Source organism: Salvelinus alpinus, chromosome 2, assembly GCF_045679555.1.
Source record: "Salvelinus alpinus chromosome 2, SLU_Salpinus.1, whole genome shotgun sequence".
Taxonomy (NCBI): domain Eukaryota; kingdom Metazoa; phylum Chordata; class Actinopteri; order Salmoniformes; family Salmonidae; genus Salvelinus; species Salvelinus alpinus.
In genome coordinates this window covers 103,123,882-103,148,004 of record NC_092087.1, presented here as the reverse complement: position 1 = coordinate 103,148,004, position 24,123 = coordinate 103,123,882, and the positions used below count along the sequence as shown (strand labels likewise).

General features: G+C 40.6%; 2 protein-coding genes and 1 pseudogene across 4 annotated transcripts in view; 2 read left to right on the top strand and 1 right to left on the bottom strand.

The window, feature by feature from the left end:
• LOC139547614 (zinc finger protein 107-like) overlaps positions 1-11,391 on the top strand; it is a 28,363-nt pseudogene extending 16,972 nt beyond the window's left edge.
• LOC139547168 (zinc finger protein 32-like) overlaps positions 1-24,123 on the top strand; it is a 304,099-nt gene that overhangs the window by 35,889 nt on the left and 244,087 nt on the right. The gene's annotated exons all lie outside the window — the stretch shown is intronic.
• On the bottom strand, positions 17,894-22,041 carry LOC139547517 (uncharacterized). Its single transcript, XM_071356383.1, has 7 exons — positions 20,889-22,041; positions 20,625-20,801; positions 20,473-20,534; positions 20,304-20,390; positions 19,165-20,216; positions 18,772-18,883; positions 17,894-18,677 (listed from the first exon to the last, which is right to left on the bottom strand). The coding sequence occupies exons 1-5, from the start codon at positions 20,950-20,952 to the stop codon at positions 20,124-20,126; spliced, it is 483 nt and encodes a 160-aa protein (XP_071212484.1). The 5' UTR covers positions 20,953-22,041; the 3' UTR covers positions 17,894-18,677; positions 18,772-18,883; positions 19,165-20,123.

Genomic DNA, 24,123 nt, shown 5'->3' with positions numbered 1-24,123 from the left:
TTGCTTTTAAATTCCCATGTACCGAATGAAAAATACAAGTTAAATTGGTTTCCATCACATTTTCAACTCCACTGATGGTTTTAAAAACTTGTGTAAAATAGAAAACATGCTCTTGTCCCGTGCACTGTAGCCTGCATCTCACATATATAGTGTTGGTAGGCTACCTACATGATGAGATTATTATGGATGAGAGAGATATTATTTTATTTGTCAAATGGCAGCCAAGCATCAATCATCATGTCACCAGAATAAGACCATCAAAATGTATTGGAAAGGAGCATCAAGCTCATCACATGCAGTTTCACCACCCTGTGAAGTTCATAACTTATTTTGTCTGTAGTCTAATAAACTGCATGGTTTCCCAAGTCGTAGAGGGAGGACCACACAACATATCATCACGTGACTCCAAGTTAACTAAGATGTGATGGTTAGTATATAAATATTTGTGGATAAATGAGTTTCCACCGCCATTTCTTGCTCATACATTTTTACTGACACAAAAAGACCCCACCATGTAAAACGAACAAACAAATTGTCTGTCTGCATTAATAAAATTGTACAGGCATATCCTGTTTCCGTCAGCCCGGTCATTACTTTTGAAATGGTTGGATCAATGTCCACCTTCATGATATGGATGAAGCCTGATTTGGAATGTCTGAGTAGTTCTATCTGATGTCATAATACACCCCTCTGATAATCAAGTGATATTTAGAATGTCTGAGTAGTTCTATCTGATGTCATAATACACCCCTCTGATAATCAAGTGATATTTAGAATGTCTGAGTAGTTCTATCTGATGTCATAATACACTCTGATAGTGATCCATTTGCTCCATTGTTTCCATGTCAGTCTGATGATTTATATCTGAAAGAGGGGCTTTAAAGGAATAGTATGGTCACATTTACAGGTTGTGGCTCAGTATTCTTAGTATGTTGTGAAAAAAGAACAATCAACTATTTATTGATAATGTTTATTCCTATTCAGCTTCTACATCTGCATAGAGGCAAACAGTATCTTAAAGTTGATTAAATATATATATATATATATATATATATATATATATATATTGTACACTTCTATTTTCACAATTTGAATTATTATTCATCAAAAACTATACCAACAATACACTGCAGCTTTGACATCAAGAAGAGAATGGGCTGATGGGTGGTGGTGCTACTATACAGGTAAGGCTGTCCAATATGAATGTTCAATACACACAATAGGTTGATCAGTAGCCAGTTAGCTAGCTGCTACAGTCCAATATGAATATTCAATACACACAATAGGTTGATCGGTAGCCAGATAGCTAGCTGCTTCAGTCCAATATGAATATTCAATACACACAATAGGTTGATCGGTAGCCAGTTAGCTAGCTGCTTCAGTCCAATATGAATATTCAATACACACAATAGGTTGATCGGTAGCCAGTTAGCTAGCTGCTACAGTCCAATATGAATGTTCAATACACACAATAGGTTGACTGTTGACCAATATGAATGTTCATAATGAGGGAAAAATAAAGGTGGGCTCTCCTGTCAACATGGGGCTCCTGCTGCAGGTAGCCTAGCGGTTACTAGTGTTGGGCCAGTAACCGAAAGATCTCTGGTTTGAATCCCAAAGACAAATAGGTGAAAAATCTGTCAATTTGCCCTTGAGGACACCAGCAGCAGGATCCTCATGTTTCTCCCATTCTTCTCTGCAGATCCTCTCAAACTCTGTCAGGTTGGATGGGGAGTGTCACTACAAAGCTATTTTCAGGTCTTTCCAGAGATGTTAAATCAGGTTCAAATCCGGGCTCTGGCTGGTCCCCTCAAGGACATTCAGAGACGTCTTGATTGTTACACGTGGTCTGCCACTGCGAGGACGATAAGCTGTCCGTCCTGTCTCCCTGTAGCGCTGTCTTAGGCGTCTCACAGTACGGACATTGCAATTTATTGCCCTGGACACATCTGCAGTCCTCATGCCTCCTTGCAGAATGCCTAAGGCACGTTCACGCAGATGAGCAGGGACCCTGGGCATCTTTCTTTTGGTGTTTTTCAGAGTCAGTAGAAAGGCCTCTTTAGAGTCCTAAGTTTTCATAACTGGGACCTTAATTGCCTACCGTCTGTAAGCTGTTTGTGTCTTAACGACCGTTCCACAGGTGCATGTTCATTAATTGCTTGTTCAATGAACCATAAACATGGGAAACAGTGTTTCAACCCTTTACAATGAAGATCTGTGACGTTATTTGGATTTTTACGAATATTCTTTGTAAAACAGGGTCCTGAAAAAGACCCGTACATTTTTTTGCTGAGTTTATTTTGTATATGTTTTATGTTGAAAAGTGTGTTTTTCTCAAACATAAATAAACAACTCCAGGTGAAAGACAAAGGCCTTAGCTGTAATAAAATAACAAATTAACTGGCAAAGCAGCAGAGCGAGGCCCGCATCCAGCAACGTCATGAGTCACGTTTTGCAGCTGTTTCAGTACAGCACTACAGGGAGAGGGAAAAAATCCACTGGACTAGTTTCAATGTATGGAATCACTAATGAGTTTCTGGATTTTGGGTAAACTTCTCCTTTAAAGCATCAGACTCCATAGTAATTCATCATTAGAAGCTACAGGCCTCCTTTAAGACTCCATGTTTCATCATTAGATGCTACAGGCCTCCTTTAATGCAGCTGGTGGCCACACCAGATACTGACTTACTTTTTATTTTGACCCCCCCCACTTTGTTCAGGGACACATTATTCAATTTCAGTTAGTCACATGTCTGTGGAACTTGTTCAGTTTATGTCTGTTATTGAATCTTGTTATGTTCTAACAAATATTTACACATGTTAAGTTTGCTGAAAATAAAAGCAGTTGACAGTGAGAGGACGTTTCTTTTTTTTGCTGATTGACGAGGGGGGGAAACAATTGAATCAATTTTAGAATAATGCTGAAATGTAACAAAATTTGGAAAAGGTGATGGGGTCTGAATACTTAAAACCTCTCTGGGATATGTGGGATGCTAGCCTCCCACCTGGCCAAAAGCCAGTAAAAATGCAGTGTGCCAAATTCAACTAAAATACTATAAATATCAAACTTTCATTAAATCACACATGCAATATACCAAATTAAAGCTACACTTGTTGTGAATCCAGCCAACATGTCAGATTTCAAATGGGCTTTTCGGCGAAAGCAAACGATGCTATTATCTGAAGATAGCACCATAGTAAACAAAGAGAGAGAAGCATATTTCAACCCTGCAGGCGCGACACAAAACGCAGAAATAACGAGCTTCTTTTGTTGGCACTCCAATTTGTCCCATAAACATCACAAATGGTCCTTTTGTTCGATTTAATTCCGTCGATATATATCCAAAATGTCCATTTATTTGGCATGTTTGATCCATAAAAACACCGGTTCCAACTTGCGCAACGTGACTACAAAGTATCTCAAAAGTTACCTGTAAACTTTGCCAAAACATTTCAAACTACTTTTGTAATACAACTTTTGGTATTTTTTTACGTAAATAATCGATAAAATTGAAGACGGGATGATCTGTGTTCAATACGGGAGGAAAACAAACTGTAGCTAGCTTTCTGGTCACGCGCCTCTATCTAACAGTACACTTCAAGTTACCCTCGTTCTGGATGGCCGTACTTCTTCATTACGCAAAGGAAAAACCTCAACCAATTTCTAAAGACTGTTGACATCCATTGGAAGCGGTAGGAACTGTCCCTTAGAAATCTGGATTCCCAATGAAAAATAATTGAAAAGAGAGTGACCTCAAAAAAAACAAAATCTGAATGGTTTGTCCTCTGGGTTTCGCCTGCTAAATAAGTTCTGTTATACTCACAGACATGATTCAAACAGTTTTAGAAACATCAGAGTGTTTTCCATCCAAATCAACTAATAATATGCACATCTTATCTTCTGGGGATGAGTAGCTGGCAGTTGAATTTGGATATGCTTTTCATCCAAACGTGAAAATGCTGACCCCTATCCTAGAGAAGTTTTTAACGAATGCACTGTGTGTGTGTATACTGAACCAAAATATAAACAAAGATTCACAGTTTATATGAGTCAGTGATTTTAAATAAATAAATGAGGCCCTAATCTATGGACTAAATTTACATAACTGGGCAGGGGCGCAGCCATTGGTGGGCCCTGGAGGGCATACGCCCACCCATTGCGGAGCCAGGCCCAGCCAATCAGAATTAGTTTTTCCCCACAAAAGGGCTTCATTACAAAGAGAAATACAACTCGGGTGGCTGGTCTCAGACGATGTGGAGGTCCTGGGCTGGCGTCGTTATATGTGGTCTGTGGTTGTGAGGCCAGTTGGATGTACTGCCAAATTCTCTAAAATGACGTTGGAGGCGGCTTCTGGTAGAGAATTTAACATTCAATTATCTGGTAACAGCTCCAGTGGATATTCCTGCAGTCAGCATGCCAATTGCACGCTCCCTTAAAACTTGAGACATCTGTGGCATTGTGTTGTGTGACCGAACTGCACATTTTAGAGGCCTTTTATTCTTTTATTTATTTATTTTATTTTACCGTTATTTTACCAGGTAAGTTGACTGAGAACACGTTCTCATTTGCAGCAACGACCTGGGGAATAGTTACAGGGGAGAGGAGGGGGATGAATGAGCCAATTGTAAACTGGGGATTATTAGGTGACCGCCTTTTATTCTCCCCAGCACAAGGTGCACTTGTGTAATGATCATGCTGTTTAATCAGCTTGATATGCCACACCTGTCAGGTGGATGGATTATCTTGGCAAAGAATAAATGTTAACTAACAGGGATGTAAAAAATTCTGCCATCTTTTTTTTCAGCTCATGAAACATCCAACACTTTACATGTTGCGTTAATATTTTTGTTTATTGTAGTTACTCTCAGTTTTAGGAACATCTTCCCAAATATTTCACTTTATTTTTTACTTTACCCAAAATATGACATCAGCGATAGTCAAAATGTTGAAAATCTGTGAACGTCTAAATAAGAAATTGGGCCATTTAAACAGCAGGTGTCGAACCCTTTCGACAACGGGGAGATTTTACTGATGTGCTTTGTGTCTTCGACGTAAAAACAAGTTTTGGACTTCCACTTAAAATTACGTATTTACTTATTTTATGTTTAACCTCTAACGCCTCACAAACCCGGATCCGGGAGCACCCCCATCAAAAAAGCTGACTAGCATAGCCTAGCCTAAAGACACAGGGATATCATATAATAAAATGTTCATGAAATCACAAGTCCAAGACACCAAATGAAAGATACACATCTTGTGAATCCAGACATCATTTCTGATTTTTAAAATGTTTTACAGGGAAGACACAATATGTAAATCTATTAGCTAACCACATTAGCAAAAGACACCACTTCTTTACTCCACCATTTTTTTACTCCATCAGTAGCTATCACAAATTCGACCAAATAAAGATATAAATAGCCACTAACCAAGAAACAACTTCCTCAGATGACAGTCTGATAACATATTTATTGTATAGCATATGTTTTGTTAGAAAAATGTGCATATTTCAGGTATAAATCATAGTTTACCATTGCAGCCACTATCACAACTCTCACCAAAGCGACTAGAATAACTACAGAGACCATCGTGTATTAGCTAATTACTCATCATAAAACATTTCTTAAAAATACACAGCGTACAGCAGATGAAAGACACAGATCTTGTGAATCCAGACAATATTTCAGATTTTCTAAGTGTTTTACAGCGAAAACACAATATAGCGTTATATTAGCTTACCACAATAGCAAACATCACAACAGCATTGATTCAAGGCAAAAATAGCGATAACGTATAAACCACCAAAATATATACATTTTTTCACTAACCTTCTCAGAATTCTTCAGATGACAGTCCTATAACATCATATTACACAATGCATATAGAGTTTGTTCGAAAATGTGCATATTTAGCGGCACAAATCGTGCTTATACAATGTGATTAGTGTCCAAAACCTCAAGCAATCTGTCCGGCGCCATCTTGGAGAGGCACCTATACTAATAGAAAACTATTCATAAACTTGACTAAAAAAATACAGGTTGGACAGCAATTGAAAGACAAATTAGTTCTTAATGCAATCGCTGGGTTACATTTTTAAAATTAACGTTGCTTCAAGCATACAGCGTGCGCTAAAGCGAGACGCACCGAAATTCATGGCGGAATTATTATTTGACATTTTTCAACAGAACGAATTATCAGCATAAATAGTTCTTACTTTTCGATGAACTCTCATCAGAATCTTGGGAAAGGTGTCCTTTGTCCAAAAGAATCGTTGCTAGGTTGGAGAACGTCCTCTTCCACGTTGCAATTAGCAGTAAACATTAGCATGAAAGAGAGAGATACCCAACTTCCTACAACGCCACGGAAATAAATACCCGAAAATCGCAATATACTGACATAAACTGATATAATTCGGTTCAAAATAACAAGATTATGATGTCTTTAAAGCCTATATCGAATAAAAACACAGCCGGAAATGTCTAAGATCTATAACCGATGCTTCCAGTAGAATGTGCCAAGGTCCTCAGTGCGTCAGAGCGAAGGGGAAAAGAACGATACACGTCTTTGACAAGGGATTTATAACCTTTGGGAACTACGTAGAGACTCCATTTCAAGTCTCCCTATTCGCTAACAACCAGGGGAAGGCGTATGCAGTGCATCTCAACAAATAGAAGACAGGCAGAGTTATACACAGGTCTCAGAGCAGCTTGGAAAATTTGGCATTCTCACATACACATAGGGAAATTGCTCTAAGTCCAGTTCTGTTTCACTCACAGATATAATTCTAACAGTTTTAGAAACTAGAGAGTGTTTTCTATCCAATAGTAATAATAATATGCATATTGTACGAGCAAGAATTGAGTACGAGGCAGTTTAATTTGGGCACTATTTTTTCCAATGGTGAAACAGCGCCCCCATATTGACAAGAAGTTAAGGAAGTGTGTACAGTTGTGGCCAAAAGTTTTGAGAATGACACAAATATGAATTTTCAGTCTGCTGCCTCAGTTTGTATGATGGCAATTTGCATATACTCCAGAATGTTATGAAGAGTGATCAGATGAATTGTAATTAATTGCAAAGTCCCTCTTTGCCATGCAAATGAACAGAATCCCCCCCCAAAACTGGAAGCTTCAAAAGGAGGGGGTGGTGCTTGGAATCATTGTTCTTCCTCTGTCACCCATGGTTACCTGCAAGGAAACACGTGCCGTCATCATTGCTTTGCACAAAAAAGGCTTCACAGGCAAGGATATTGCTGCCAGTAAGATTGCACCTAAATCAACCCTTTATCGGATCATCGATAACTTCAAGGAGAGCGGTTCAATTGTTGTGAAGAAGGCTTCAGAGCGGTTTAATTGTTGTGAAGAAGGCTTCAGGGCACCCAAGAAAGTCCAGCAAGCGCCAGGACCGTCTCCTAAAGTTGATTCAGCTGCGGGATCGGGGCACCACCAGTACAGAGCTTGCTCAGGAATAGCAGCAGGCAGGTGTGAGTGCATCTGCACACAGACTGATATTCTGCAAAAGGTACAGGGATTAGACTGCTGAGGACTGGGGTAAAGTCATTTTCTCTGATAAATCCCCTTTTCGATTGTTTGGGGCATCTGGAAAAAAGCTTGTCCGGAGAAGACAAGGTGAGCGCTTCCATCAGTCCTGTGTCATTGCCAATGGTAAAGCATCCTGAGACCATTCATGTGTGGGGTTGCTTTTCAGCCAAGGGTGTGGGCTCACTCACAATGTTGCCTAAGAACACAGCCATGAATAAGGAATGCTACCAACACATCCTCCGAGAGCAACTTCTCCCAACCATCCAGGAACAGTTCGGTGACGAACAATTCCTTTTCCAGCATGAAGGAGCACCTTGCCGTAAGGCAAACGTGATAAGTGGCTCGGGGAAGAAAACATCAATATTTTGGGTCCATGGCCAGGAATCTCCCCAGACCTTAATCCCATTGAGAACTTGTGGTCAATCCTCAAGAGGCGGGTGGACAAACAAAAACCCTCAAATTCTGACAAACTCCAAGCATTGATTATGCAAGAATGGGCTGTCATCTAGGGTTGTGGCCCAGAAGTTAATTGACACCAGGGTGGATTGCAGAGGTCTTGCAAAAGAAGGGTCAACACTGCAAATATTGACTCTTTGCATCAACTTCATGTCATTGCCAATAAAAGCCGTTGACACTTATGAAATGCTTGTAATTATACTTCAGTATTTCATAGTAACATCTGACAAAAATATCTGAAGACACTGAAGCAGCAAACTTTGTGGAAATTAATATTTGTGTCATTCTCAAAACCTTTGGCCACAACTGTAGCTCGCATTCTGTATCATACAGCTATGAAAGTTATATATTTAGAACCACCTGCTCGATTGGAATTAAGCGACGTCTGTGTCTTGAGTGTCCAAGAACGGTTTAGTTTTTTGTGTTCTGACTTGTAAAGCAGAATGAATAAAAAAGTAATGTTAACATTATCAGTAATTATCAGGAAACTCTACATTTGTTTTAAAATCACACCAAGATTGTTAAAACTGGCCTTAGGTTATTGAGCGATCTGATTAGGATTTACCCTCGTAGCAAGGCCTATTTATCATGTGGAGGTTTCATTCAGGTCTCTTTTTTTAAAAACACACTGTCTTTGGCAGGAGAAAGACCAGACTCAGAGGAACCAGAGCCAGGGACGTCCAAACCAACAAGAAGACACCAGTGTTCCCACTGTGGAAAGTGTTTTAACCAGTTAAGGGACCTGAAACAACATGAGAAAATACACACAGGTGAGAAGCCTTACCACTGCTCCGAGTGTGGAAAGAGTTTTAACCATTTAAGTAACCTGAAAGTTCATGAGATAATACACACAGGGGAGAAGCCTTATCACTGCTCCCAGTGTGGCAAGTGTTTTAACCAGTTAGGGAACCTGAAACAACATGAGAGAATACATACAGTTGAAAAGCCTTACCAGTGTTCCCACTGTGGAAAGTGTTTTAACCAGTTATGGGACCTGAAACAACATGAGAGAATACACACAGGGGAGAAGTCTTACCACTGCTCTCAGTGTGGAAAGAGTTTTAACCGGTCAGGGTATCTGAAAAAGCATGAGAGAATACACACAGGGGAGAAGCCTTACCACTGCCCCCAGTGTGGAAAGTGTTTCAACCAGCCGGGGGAGCTGAAATGTCACGAGAGAAAACACACAGGGGAGAAGCCTTACCACTGCTCCCAGTGTGGAAAGTGTTTTAACAAGTTAGGGAACCTGAAACAACATGAGAGAATACACACAGGTGAGAAGCTTTACCACTGCTCCCAGTGTGGAAAGTTTTTCAGCCAGTCAGGGGAGCTGAAATGTCATGAGAGAATACACACAGGGGAGAAGCCTTACCACTGCTCCCAGTGTGGAAAGCGTTTTAACGATTTAGGGAGCCTGAAAAAACATGAGAGAATGCACACAGGGGAGAAGCCTTACCACTGCTCCCAATGTGGAAAGTGTTTCAACCTGCCGGGGGTTCTGAAACGGCATGAGAGAATACACACAGGGGAGAAGCCTTACCATTGCTCCCAATGTGGAAAGTGTTTCAACCTGCCGGGGGTTCTGAAACGGCATGAGCGAATACACACAGGGGAGAAGCCTTACCACTGCTCCCAGTGTGGAAAGAGTTTTAACGATTTAGGGAACCTGAAAAAACATGAGAATACACACAGGGGAAAAGCCTTACCACTGCTCCCAGTGCAGAAAGAGTTTTAAAGATTTAGGGAACCTGAAAAACATGAGAGAATACACACAGGGAAGAAGCCTTACCGCTGCTCCCAATGTGGAAGGAGTTTCAACCATCCGGGGGAGCTGAAATAGCATGAGAGAATACACACAGGGGACTTGCTGTCTTGTATTGTTGACTGATAATGATTACCTGTTTTTACCATATGAACTTGAATTGTACAAAGTATACTAAAACATATATTTGTATGTTTTTATTAGAAAACATGAATTGAATATGGAGTTTGAATATACAGTAGGTCAGATTCCTTCTGTTTTAAATGGTCCTTTTTTAAACTCTGACACTGTGTGTGTGTCAATCTGTGTGTCATTCCTCCAGCACTGCAGATAATCAAGTGATATTTGGATGTGATGCATTTGTTCCGTTGTTTACATTTGCAATGTTGGCCCACTGATGATTTAATGAAATGAAAATGTTCACAGACTCTGTAATGCAAAATGTTAATTGTATGTGTCCACATATCTGAGTATGTGACTTGTGGTGGATGAATCAGAATTAGTTGGGTAACATAGATAATTAAGATGTCTTATGTGCATAATATGCTGATGTGATATACTTGTTATTAGAATGTATCCCTTCGGACTCTGGTGATGGCAGTTGCACTTCTTCCCTCAGCTGGGGCTCAGTCACCTGGGGCCCAGAGAGGGGAGAGGTCAGGCTTGTCTTTCACATGTCCCTGGTGCTACGCAGAATATCAGGAAGGGAAGAGGACAGGAGGGAACATTGTCTTCATATGTGAATGTATCTGTTAAACTATGTGAAGGGATGGTGTGAGTAATGGGGAACCAATTACTGGTTTCCACAATGTCTGTGCGCAAGTCACTCCCTCCTTTGGCATTGGGGGGAGGTGTATGGCAGTGTCTGGAACCATAGTATGTCCTCTCTGATGTTGCACTTATCCTGGGATAGTGTATGACCTAGCGGCTCACTCCCCTCAGTGAGCTTGTCCAGGAGTGGGGTCAAGAAGGGGTTTTACTTGAGATGGGAGTATCTAGAGTTGACAATTGATAGAGTTGACAATTGAGTTATGCCATTGGATGAGTTGGTGTTTTTGTGCTATGAAGTACCAGGAAAGAGATTAGAACCTTGTCTTAGGGACCAAACTGAATGATAAATTATAGCGAATGCTATCTGGCTACGGGATACTCCTTTCTCATTATAAAGTCTCACTTTGTAAACTGTTCCTAATATCTGTGGTTTATGTCGGCTAGGGGGTGGATCTTTGCTATAAAAGATCTCAGTAGCCATTGTGTTGCCACTCTCAACGGTTCATTAGAAATAGTGAATTGTTGAAAGTCATTGCAAAGATCTTATTATTAAAGATGTAGTTTAAGTATAACTCTGATTGGTGTGTGAAGTTTGTCTCTCCTCATTTGGTAATACAGAAATTAACCACCACAGACGAACTTTGTGAAACTGACCTATTATAATCTCCTGTTCCTGGGAGTATCATCCTGCGTTGCAAACCAGCTGCCCCTGCGTCTTTGTATGAATAAAGTCCCTCCCAGGAACAGGAAACTATAAAGATATGTGCTCATCACCTAATGCTTCAGGAATTCAGACTGTCTACACTGCGCTGTGTAACTGTTATTCTCTCTGAGCTCAGAAATAAAGAATCTTGGTTTGACTTGGACTCCAGCAGATCCTTATTTTATAATATCCACCACAACTCTCCCACGGATTGCTGTTTCATCATTGTCTCAAAGAAGAGTTCCTCGTTCCACTTTCCTGGGTGCAAGCTTCCACTGGTTGAATAAACGTTTCCACGTCATTTCAACAAAACACCTTTTGTTTCATGGACTTGCAACCTAAATCCAATGACAGGTGACATTTTATGTGGATTTGACTTTAGTTGACGACTCAAAGAAATGTAAATAGAAACTTGATGTTGAACTGACGTTTGTGCCTAGTGGGCTGGTTTGAATAAGCGGCAGGTGTTGGATCAATATCCACCTTAGTAGCTAAGTTTCCATGTAATTTGCAACAGATGTTCATGTGAATATTCTAAAATCTGCATTACACAATATATGCATTTTTCCACAAGAAATGTTTTTATCAGACAGACTTATTGCTGATCAAAGGCTTTACGAGACCAAAAAATACTTTTGCTGTTGAATTCCCATGTGCCGAATGGAAAAATACAAGTTAAAACCTGTTTGGGATATGGGGCGCTGTTTTCACTTTGTAACAAATCGTTCCCAAATTAAACTGCCTCGTACTCAATTCTTGCTCGTACAATATGCATATTATTATTACTATTGGATAGAAAACACTCTCAGGTTTCTAAAACCGTTTGAATTATATCTGTGAGTAAAACAGAACTAATTTTGCAGCAAACTTCCTGTCAGAAAGTGAAAAATCTGAAATCGAGGCTGTGTTCCAGGGCCTCCCTATTCATTTGCTTGAAATCTATGGATAAACATGCACTTCATACGCCTTCCACTAGATGTCAATAGGCAGTGAGAGGTGAAATGGAGTGTATAGCTTGATCTGAGGTCAAAAGAGAGCTCTTGGAATGACATGACCCCAATTTCCTTTGTTCAGGAAGGCGCGGGAAGGAACTCTGGATTACCTTCTGAAAAGCTTTCGTTATAGACGGCTATTATCTCCGGCTTTGATTTTATTTGATAAATGTGATAATATCATCGTAAAGTATGTTTTTTCAATATAGTTTTATCAGATTATTGAAAGTTTATCGGGAGTTTTGGCGTGTTCCGTTCTCTGCGTTTGGTGACGATGGACAGCTTCGCGCCACTTGGCTAGCTTTGGTTGCTAATTCGACAGACGAAGAGGACATTCTAAATCCAAACAACGATTATTCTGGACAAAGGACCCCTTGTACAAGATTCTGATGGAAGCTCAGCAAAAGTAGGACCCATTTATGATGTTATTTCGTATTTCTGTCAAATGTTTAGTATTATTTTCCGCCCTGATTTTGGGCGCTGTCTCGCTATAACGTAAGCTGTATGTCGTGCTAAAGTTATTTTTAGAATTCTAACACGGCGATTGCATTAAGAACTAGTGTATCTATCATTTGCTGTACAACATGTATTTTTTAGTAAAGTTTATGATGAGTTATTTGGTCAGAATAGGTGAGTGTCAGAAATATATCCGGAGATTCTGGAAAAAAGTTGCTACGTTTTCACAATGTATAACCACGTATTTCAGCTCTAAATATGCACATTTTCGAACAAAACATAAGTGTATTGTATAACCTGATGTTATAGGACTGTCATCTGATGAAGCTTGTCGAGGTTAGTGAAAAATTATATATCTTTTGCTGTTTTTTTGTGATCGCTAACTTTTGCTGCTGATAAATGGGTTGTGTTTTTGGCTATTGTGGTAAGCTAATATAATGGTATATTGTGTTTTCGCTGTAAAACACTTAAAATTGGAAATATTGGCTGGATTCACAAGAAGTTTGTCTTTCATTTGCTGTACACCATGTATTTTTCATAAATGTTTTATGATGAGTATTTAGGTATTTCACGTTGGTCTCTGTAATTGTTCTAGCTGCTTCGGTGCTATTTGTGATTGTAGCTGCAATGTAAAACTATGATTTATACCTGAAATATGCACATTTTTCGAACAAAACATAGATTTATTGTATAACATGTTATAAGACTGTCATCTGATGAAGTTGTTTCTTGGTTAGTTTGGTTGGTTCTTGGTTAGTTTGGTTGGTTTTGTGCAAGCTACCTGTGCTGTGAAAAAAATGTCTGTGCTTTTTTGTATTTGGTGGTGAGCTAACATAAATATACGTGGTGTTTTCGCTGTAAAACATTTAAAAAATCGGACATGTTGGCTGGATTCACAAGATGTTTATCTTTCATTTGCTGTATTGGACTTGTTAATGTGTGAAAGTTAAATATTTCAAAAAAATATTTTTTGTGGAAAAAAAAAATCACTTTTTTCAGTGGAATGTGGGCGGGGTTCTATCCGATGTCATAATACACCCCTCTGATAATCAAGTGATATTTAGAATGTCTGAGAAGTTCTATCTGATGTCATAATACACCCCTCTGATAGTGATACATTTGCTCCATTGTTTCCATGTCAGTTTGTTTCCCACTCTGATGATTTATATCTGACAGAGGGGCTTTAAAGGAATAGTATGGCGACATCTTAGCGGGGCTTTAAAAAAATTGGATTCTTCATTAATTTAATACTCCTATAGCAACAATACACTGCAGCTTTGACATCAAGAAGAGATTGGGCTGATGGGTGTTGGTGCTACTATACAGGTAAGGCTGTCCAATGTGAATGTTCAATACACACAATAGGTTGATCAGTAGCCAGTTAGTTAGCTGCTACATTTTTAGCAACACAACTCGCTATCAACAAAGTCAAAATGCCTTCCAGGCCTGGTGGTGGCAGCAGTGTACTACATCAACTGTTTACCAGAGCTTCCTGAGGGGAAACAATTAGGCTGTATATAGCTTGATTTTGGAGCCAGCAGCATGCCACCCTACTTCCCACAGCTGGCTTGCTTCTGAAGCTAAGCAGGGTTGGTCCTGGTTGGTTATGCAAACATTTGTTTATTAGATTATGTTTATCATTAAGAATATTGTTTTATTTCTAAATGGTCACGCCTTGCTTTGGTCATGTGTTCTCTTATGGGTCAATCATTTTAATTAGAATATAGCAATTACGGTGTCTCCTCAATCACTTCCAGTGCCTTTGGAAAGTATTCAGATTGGGGACATTGCCTTGTGTCGGGTGCCATCTTTCAGATGGGACGTCAACTGAGAACAGCATGCATGGGAGGAAACTGTTTACAATTTGGCTCGTGCATCCTCCCTTCACTCCCCTGTAACTATTCCCCAGGTTGTTGCAGTAAATGAGAATGTGTTCTCAGTTGACTTACATCATTAGGATAGGGGGTGCTGTTGTCACTTCTTCTGGAAATCGTGTAATTTTTAAACGGCTTCCTACTCAATTCTTGCTCGTACAATATGCATATTATATTATTATTGGATAGAAAACACTATCTAGTTTCTATAGCCGTTGAAATTTTGTCTCTGAGTGGACCAGAACTCATTCTACAGCACTTTCCCTGACATGGAGTCAGATTTCAGACATCTTGGCTCCTGATCTGGAGTCAGTTTAAAGGTCCCTGTGAATGCTATGAGGATACAAACACTGCTTACGTCTTCCCCTGGATGTCATTACGTGGTGACGCTTTGAATGGAGTCGATTGCGCAATCAGAGCCTCTATAAAACAGCACAACGTGTAGGTAGGAACTCTTTTCCAGCTGCGCCTGATGCAAGGTGGACACGGACCTGCTCTTTTTCCAAGCTTTAGTTTAGCCAGTAATATTTCTCTGGTCATGTTCTTACTCGTTATAGGTGTTAAAAACATCATAAGGTAGTTCATTTAAACCGTTTTATAGCAATTTATATCCGTTTAGTGCGATTTTGACGCATTTCTTTCTGAGACACTTTGCACCTCTGGGCACGTTTCCAGTTCATGCCGAACGTAGTGGGCAATTCCACATGGCAAGAGGACAGCTTTCGACCAAAAGACGATTAGACCCAAGAAAGGATTCATTGCCCAAGATTCTGATGAAAGAACAGCTCATAGTAAGAACAATTTATTATGATAAATCGTGTTTCTGTCGAAAAATGTTAATCGCTTATGCCGCCATTTTGTTAGATGTAGCTTCGCTTGGCGCAACCTGTATTGAAAAGTAAGGATAATTTAAAAAATGTAATTCAGCGATTGTATTAAGAATTAAATTGTCTATCAATCGCTGTCCACCCTATATTTTTTAGTCACGTTTATGAGTATTTATGTATAAGACTAGATCACTGTCTAATATAGCGCACAACATTTTCTGACCAGCTGGGCTACTTTTGTCATTGTCTAACCATGATTTTGGTGGCTAAATATGCACATTTTCGAACAAACTCTATATGTATGTTGTAATATGATGTTACAGGAGTGTCATCTGAAGAATTCTGAGAAGGTTAGTGAAAAAATTAATATATTTTGGCGATGTTTACGTTATCGCTCTCTTTGGCTAGAATCAATGCTCTGGTAATGTTTGAACATGTGGTATGCTAATATAACGATTTATTGTGTTTTCGCTGTAAGACACTTAGAAAATCTGAAATATTGTCTGTATTCACAGGATCTGTGTCTTTCGATTAGTGTATGCTGTGTATTTTTACGAAATGTTTTATGATTAGTAATTAGGTAATACACGTTGCTCTGTGTATTTATTCTAGTCGAGTTGTGATGTTGGGTGCAATTGTAAACTATGATTTCAACCTGAAATATGCACATTTTTCTAACAAAACCTATCCTATACCATAAATATGTTATCAGACTGTCATCTGATGAGGTTTTTTCTTGGTTAGTGGCTATCAAAATCTTTATTTGGCCGAATTGGTGATAGCTACTGGTGTTGAGAAAAAATGGTGGACAAAGAAAAATGGTGTCTTTTGCTAACGTGGTTAGCTAATAGATTTACATATTGTGTCTTCCCTGTAAAACATTTTAAAAATCGGACATGTTGGCTGGATTCACACGATCTGTATCTTTCATTAGCTGTATTGGACTTGTTAATGTGTGAAAGTTAAATATAAAAAAATATATATATAATGAATTTTGCGCTCTGCCTTTTCAGTGGAATGTGGGAGGAGTGGCGCTAGAGGAACCCCTGTCCTAGACAGGTTTAACTTCTCTAGGCTAGCTGGGACGTTAGCATCCCATCTGGCTAACATCCGGTGAAATAGCATACCCCAAAGATTCTAAATACACCAATCGTAGTATTAAACGTTCTTGTAGATACATGTATCTAACATCATTTAAAAGCTTATCTACTTCTTAATCCAACAGTGGTGTCAGATTTCAATAATGCTTTTCGGTGAAAGCATACCATACGATAATCTGACGTCAGCGCGCCAGACACACAAGTATAACTAGTATTTTCCAACCAAGCGTCACAAAAGTCAGAAATAGCAATAAAATTATCAATTACCTGTAAAAATCTTCTTCTTGAATGGTCATTTTGTTCGATAATTTTTTTTTTATCTCGCATAACACGACACATTTTGTAAACTGCTTGTGTCATGAGTTTCGACTCATTCAACTTTCGACGAAACAGTTGATGTAATTACTCACACTAGATGTACCTGTATCTAGTCAAGATGGGTTTCATTGTAATCCTCTGTTTGTTAGTAACACAACCATACATGATGGTTATTTCTACGGGACATATTGACCGAAAAGAACTGATTTGAACACACCAAACAACGACCTCATTGCGCGCCTATGACATGACCAGTGCTTCTTTGATTGACTGTATTTTGGCCCAATGACCACTGATCGTCTTGAAATCTAGTTTGGTAGAGAGCCAATGAGCCGAGGTAAACAACAATATCTAATGGTTATATCTGGGAAGACCCGGGGCCTGTTGCACAAAACTAGGATAAGGGATTAAGCCAGGATATCTTGGTGATCCTGGCTCAATTGATCCGTAATCCGGTTGCACTAAAGATGGATAGGGGGCAGGAGGATATGTTATGGTATAAATTACCATGGAGATTTATTCTGTGGAGCTAGCCTGCTCCAGACCAGGCTAAATTCCAGGATCTATTTAATCTCATCCCTAATGTCAGTCAGCAGTCACCACAAATGGAAACCAATAGTTATTTCACTGCTCACTATACATTGTTATCACATATAACTAGACCCACTGTTATTATTTAAACGTTTGTGATCATTAATTTCAATGATTTTGGATAAAAAATGATTTTTAGATGATGTTGCTATCATTAGATAATTTACAGTTTCCCATAGACTATAAGGCTATATATAAAATGATAGAATATTAGGGCCACAGAGGGGAAAAAAACACAAGTCATAATATTGTAACCAGTTGTTTTAAAGGAGGACAGTTGTTAAAATGACAGATGTGGGGCATTTCGTGAAATTGTACTTCAGTATGGTTTCATAAACAAAGACATGCTGATGTGCCAGAATATTAAGTATCACATTGTCGTAAGTATCAAAACTGTAAAAACAATATGTAGCTTTTCTGCAGAAAGAACCAGCCTCATAAATTTATGACTTTATCCTTTTTCTTCAGTGTGGCCCTAGTACTCTGTCATATAAACAAATACACATTCCATATGAATATAAAAACACAATGTGTAACATTATGTTCCTTTATTGAATAAGGACAAAACAAAGCAGGTAAACCATCAGCTCCTTTCGAAACTGAAGTCACAGTGACTCTACAAGATGGAAAGCACAGAATCCAAGCATATTATACAAAATGATACATACACATTCAAAGGTCTGTATATAACACACCCTGCATGTCTGCACACTAAAATAAATGCAGGACAAATCCATACACATCAACTGAACAGACAAATGAATGGATGCAGTAGCCTCCCTGCAGCCTTGTATTACACACAGTATACCGCACAAACATCATAAGAGACCAAATTCGTCAAAAAACGAACCCAAAAAAACCAAAATTCCTCTGCCACCGCAGGACATATTTAACCAAAATTGAAAGCACACATACTAACTAAAATAATTCAATACATATTGGTCCCTCAGCAGCCGACCACTGTCGTCATCAGGGAAGATTGCCGGATTGTCCCAGTCCATGGCTGGTGGCACTCTGGGGGCCCTCTCCTTCCTCAGGCAGGCCACATTGTGGAGGACAGCACAAGCCACAGTAATATCACATGCACTAACAGGGCTGACCCTTAATTTGTGAAGGCAGTGAAAGCGTGCCTTCAGGAGGCCAAAGGTCATTTCAACTCTGGCCCTGGTCCTGGCATGGGCATGGTTGTAGGCCTGCTGTGCTTCCTGGGGGTCTGTGAAAGGTGTCAGGAGAAAAGGCTGGCAGCCATACCCCCTGTCTCCCAGCAACACACCAGAGAATTCACCTGTCAACACAAAATCTCATCATTACTACCTCATAAACACAGTGATATTCTTGACACAGCCATGATGGTTATAAATAGGGGTTGTGTGGCTTACCTTGTGATAGGCACTGATAGATTTCAGAGGCCCGAAAGATTCTGGAGTCATGGACTGAGCCAGGCCATTTTGCCACAACATTGCTGATCACACAGTCAGCATTGCAGACCATCTGAAATCATAAGATGAGGAATATTACACCAATCAATGCACATCACTGGCAATGCAGAGTGTTCGTCAATGGACAATATCAAAAAGTTATGTTCACCTGAACATTAATGCTGTGAAAGGATTTCCTATTCACAAAATCGGCCTCATGGGCACCTGAGGGGGCTTTTATCCTTATGTGTGTGCAGTCCACTGCACCAATGACATTGGGGAAACCTGTCACACAAAGTAATGAGTATCCTACTATGTGTTAACAGTTGTCCTGTAATTTGTAGATCCTCTTACCTGCAATCCTATAGAACTCCTCTTTGATGTCACAGAGTCTTCTGTGGCCAGGGAAGGAGATGAAGACATCTGCTAATGCTTTGATAGCCAGACACACACTCCTTATTGTGCGGCAAATTGTGGCCTTGTTCAGCTGTTCTGCATCCCCCACTGAGTACAGGAAGGCTCCACTAGCAAAAAAGCGCAAGGCCACACAAACCATTTGCTCCACACTCAGTGCATGGCTCCGTGCAGTGCGGTGCTTAATCCTGGGACCCAGTAGTCTGCATAGATACCTGATGCCATCTGCAGAAAACCTGTATCTTTCATATAGATGGTCATCAGGGAAGGCCAGTGGGTCCAACCGGTCCCTGAAGACCCTTTCTCGCCTGAAGGCTCTCCTCAGCACAAGTGCTTCTTCATCCACCACATCTCGCACGAATGGGCATGCCATTGTCAGAGCAGAAAGGAACACACAATTTTGGCCCTTCATATAGGCTAGTGGCCACACCTGGTGCTGGGGGGGTGGGCAAAAGAGGGCGATGCCTTATAACGATGACTTGGTTGTACTGATTGCTGGGAAAATAAAAAAAACCTTAGAAAGATGCCACCGTCCTGTGTGCTCACAATAAGAGCTCATATGTCATGGCTCACTTGACTTTACGAGAATATACCTAATTTTTATTTTGAGCTGTGTCATCTTCTTGGAGCTGGGGGAGGAAAGAAAAATAATGATTAATACATTTGTGTTACAGTTAGCATACAGTGTACATTGAAGGCATATCTCACCTCCCTCGCAAGTTTTTTTATTTCAAGGTCCAGTTTCCTAATTGTCCTCTTTTTTATTTCGGACTCCAGTGCAAGATTTTCCATCTTTTTCTTCTTGTACTGAATGTCTATGTCTGCCAGTTCTATTTGGCGCCGGAGGTGGTTGCCATACAACTTTCTGATAGCTTGTGAGCTCTGTGAACACAATACAATTAGCGCAGCTGGAATTTGGCAGGATGTGGTGTCCTTTTATTAATACGCACTATGTTGCCAGGCTGGTTTTCCCACTGTATAGCATCTGGGTCCTGTAAAAGAAATTAGATTTTTTGATTTTGATGAGGACTCCTCACCATTGTAGAGTAAATAGTACTTTCACAGTCTTAACATGATACCTCATGCCTTCTGGAATCCAGAGAGATGGTCTCCTCCTCATCATCGTCTCCATCATGTGCTGTTGCTGCTGCACTGGGGCCTTCACCCTATCACATTTAATCGGATTCATATTGAAGCTAGTAGACAAGACATGCCAGGCCTACAGTATGCCTTTGATGGAGTACTCACTGGATCAGCATCGTCTGGTGCTTGTGCTGGTGGCTCTAACAGGAACACAGTGCTGCCAGACACTGCAAGGCAATAGGTAAACCAAAGTCAGACAGTCCAAATTGATTCAATATGAATGTGGTTGTATCCCATGTAGAGATGGAAGGACATACCTTGAATGAAGCGGGTGGCATCTTGGGAGGAACCTATGCTCGTCTCTTTCCCCCCAGGGATCCCCTCTAAGACGGGCCTGCCTTTATTTAGCTCCAAGGCCATGTCCTCTGCTGGGGTAAGGTCAGCCTTTGGTGACCCACCACCCGTGCCTTGTCTGTGGGTATTCTTTTTCACTGCTAAAACAGTACAGACAATGTGTGAGCAGGCACCTTCTGGGTACAATATATGCTTGTGCTTTGTTAAATATTAGTCAGGGACCATACCATTCTGCAGAATGTTCTTGTATTTGATTTTGACCTGCTGCCATGTCCGTTTTGGCCCGTTCATGTTTAATCTACACACACACACACACACACACACACACACACACACACACACACACACACACACACACACACACACACACACACACACACACACACACACACACACACACACACACACACACACACACACACACACACACACACACACACACACACACACACACACACACACACACACACACACACACACACATTTAATGGAGTCACACTGCAAAAAATTACTTGGTATTTTTGTCTTGTTTTCAGTAAAAATATCAAAAAATGTATCATAGCTTTATACAGTGTGATGGAGTTACTTTACACAATTTCACTCATATCTGCAGTCCATTTCAATTAAAAATTTAACCGTTTCATAATTACAGTACAACTGCATTTTTGGAGATGTGAATTAAATATTTGAATTGTAATTGTGATGTTTCAGCGGAGCGGTGAGTGTGTAATTGTGCACTACTTACGCATTCAGGCGGTCTGCAATACTTTGCCACGCTTTTTCTCTTTGCTTTATCACTGTGGCGGTGTTGCCTTTCTTCTTAATTATATCTTTTACCTCCTCGTATGCCTCCATGAGGATTTGTGCTTCCGACCGGGAAAAGTACGCGGCTCTAGTTGCCATGGTAAATCAGTTAATCTGTGATCTGTGGCGGGGTCTATTTGAGTGAGCCGTGAGCGCGCACCTATCCAGGATTGGTTTCACCTGGCTTAATGAATCCGTGTCTGCTCATCCTGGCTTGGTCTTTGTGCAACCAATTAAGCCTGGACGCACATGTTTTGGCTTCATTGAGCTCAGCTGAGTCATTTATCCCGGATGTCTTAATTCTACTTTTGTGCAACAGGCCCCCGGTCTTGAACGAAAGTCACGCGTTACGCAGACATTCGCCATTGAAATTTCTATCCGAAGGAGCCACGTTGTTTGCGCGTTAGCAGTATTGAGTCAAGATCATTTTTCTCTATATTATTGAAATAATTATGGCGAGTAAATCTGGAAAATCAAAGGCAAAGTCCAGCTATACAGATCTACATGCAATTATTGATGAGATTGATAGAGAAAGTGACACAGATTTACAAGAAGATGTATCAGATTGTGTGTCAAGTTTGGACTCCCAATTTGAGGACATGTTTTTGTATGGAGAAGACGCAATTCTCGATTGGTAAGTAACTCTCATGCCGTTGTTTGAAAATAATACCAAAATGATTGAGTTTCCCTACTCTACATATAATCTGTGTGTCTGTATATATGAGATATTTTACATTTATTTGATCTAAACATGGAATAGAACCACAGATCCCCAAAATGATTTTGTTTCACTACTCAATATATAATCTGTGTGTCTCTGTCTTTATTTCACAGTCCCCCCGATTCTGATTGGGAGCCCCCACCGCCAAGTTGCCCATCCCCCAGGGGAGCTTGTTCATTTTGCCGGACCCCTGCTGTCTCCGGCTCCACATCTACCCCCGCCCTGCCAGGTGTGACAAAGAAGCGGCGATGGGGAAGAGATACACCTGCAATCAGAGAGGAGGAGGGTCGTTGGCACTCTGTGCTGGAGGAGGATGTGGCGCCTCCACCTCCATTATTCAGACCAAAGAGGCCATTAGGCCCAAAGCTGGATATGACATCTAAGTATAGCCCCATGCAGCTTTTCCAGCTGTTTATCACCTCATCTGTTGTTGATTCCCTGGTGTTGAACACTAACAAGTATGGTGCTAAGAAGCAGGCAGGCAAGAAAGAGGGATGGAAGCCCATTTCCATGTCAGATCTTTTTTGTTTCCTGTCAATGGTCATTTACATGGGTATTGTGAAGTTGAAAACCCTGAAAGACTACTGGAAAACTGCTCCCCTCTATCAACTGCCTTTCCCCTCCGCTGTCATGTCTTGCAAAAGGTTTCTGACAATCTCACGGGCTCTTCACATCAGTGACCCGGAAGTTGATGAGGACAACGAGAAGAAGAGAGGCACAGCAAGGTTTGATAAGCTTTGCAAAATAAAACCTCTCTACCCCAGCATCGTTGAGGCATGCAAGACTTTTTTTCAGCCTGGCCAGAACCTGTCCATCGATGAGAGGATGGTAGCCTCAAAGGCCAGAATTAGCCTAAAGCAATACATGCGTAATAAACCAACTAAGTGGGGTTACAAGCTGTTTGTTTTGGCTGATTCTGCGTGTGCCTACACGTGCAATTTTTTTGTCTATGAGGGGAAGAGCAGTTTTGCGACCGGTAAGGGACTCAGTTATGATTCTGTTATGCAGTTATTAGATTTTCAGCTGCTAGGGAAGGGCTACAAACTTTTTGTAGATAACTTTTACACAAGCCCTACCCTGTTCACAGACCTGAGGAAGCTGGAGGTGTGGGCCTGTGACACCATTCGGACCAACAGAGTGGGCTTTCCAAAGACCAGGGTGAACAACATGCCCAAGCGTGCTGAGCGGGGTACCATGAGATGGATTCGCCAAGACGGCCTGCTGTTTGTGAAGTGGATGGATACTAGAGAGGTTGTCATGTGTTCCAGTATTCACAAGTCCTTCAGTGGAGATCATGTAATCAGACGTGTAAAGGATGGTTCTGGGTCATGGACCACTAAAAATGTCCCCATTCCTTTAGCTATCAAGGACTACAACAAGAGCATGGGAGGTGTGGACCTGTCAGATGCACTGATTGGCTACTACAATGTTCTCCATAAAACAATGAAGTGGTACAAGACATTTTTCTATCACTTCATTGACATTGCTGTGGTGAATTCCTTCATCCTCCAGAAGGAATTGGCTAAGAGCCGTGGACAGCCCCACATCTCACAGCTAGCCTTCCGAGAGCTGCTCATCCAGCAAGTCTACTGCAGCACCTTCTGGCCCCTCTCCCTCTGCCCCTTCTGCTCCAACCAGTGCTGTTCACCTGCCCAGATTCATCTCTGCAGGCATGAATGTGCCTCAGGGAAAAAAGGGCACCGTGGGGAGGTGTCGATGTGTGCTTTGTCACAGGAAATGCCCAATCACCTGCACCACCTGTTCAGTAACCCTCTGCTTTACAGCAGAAAGAAACTGCTATTGGGCATGGCATCAGCAGAACAATATTATGTAGAGGACTGAGGGTCTTCACAATATTGTATATTATACTTTGAATGTGTGTAAATAGTTACCCTTGTTATTTCATTTTTTTTCAAATTTTCAAATTTGTATATTAT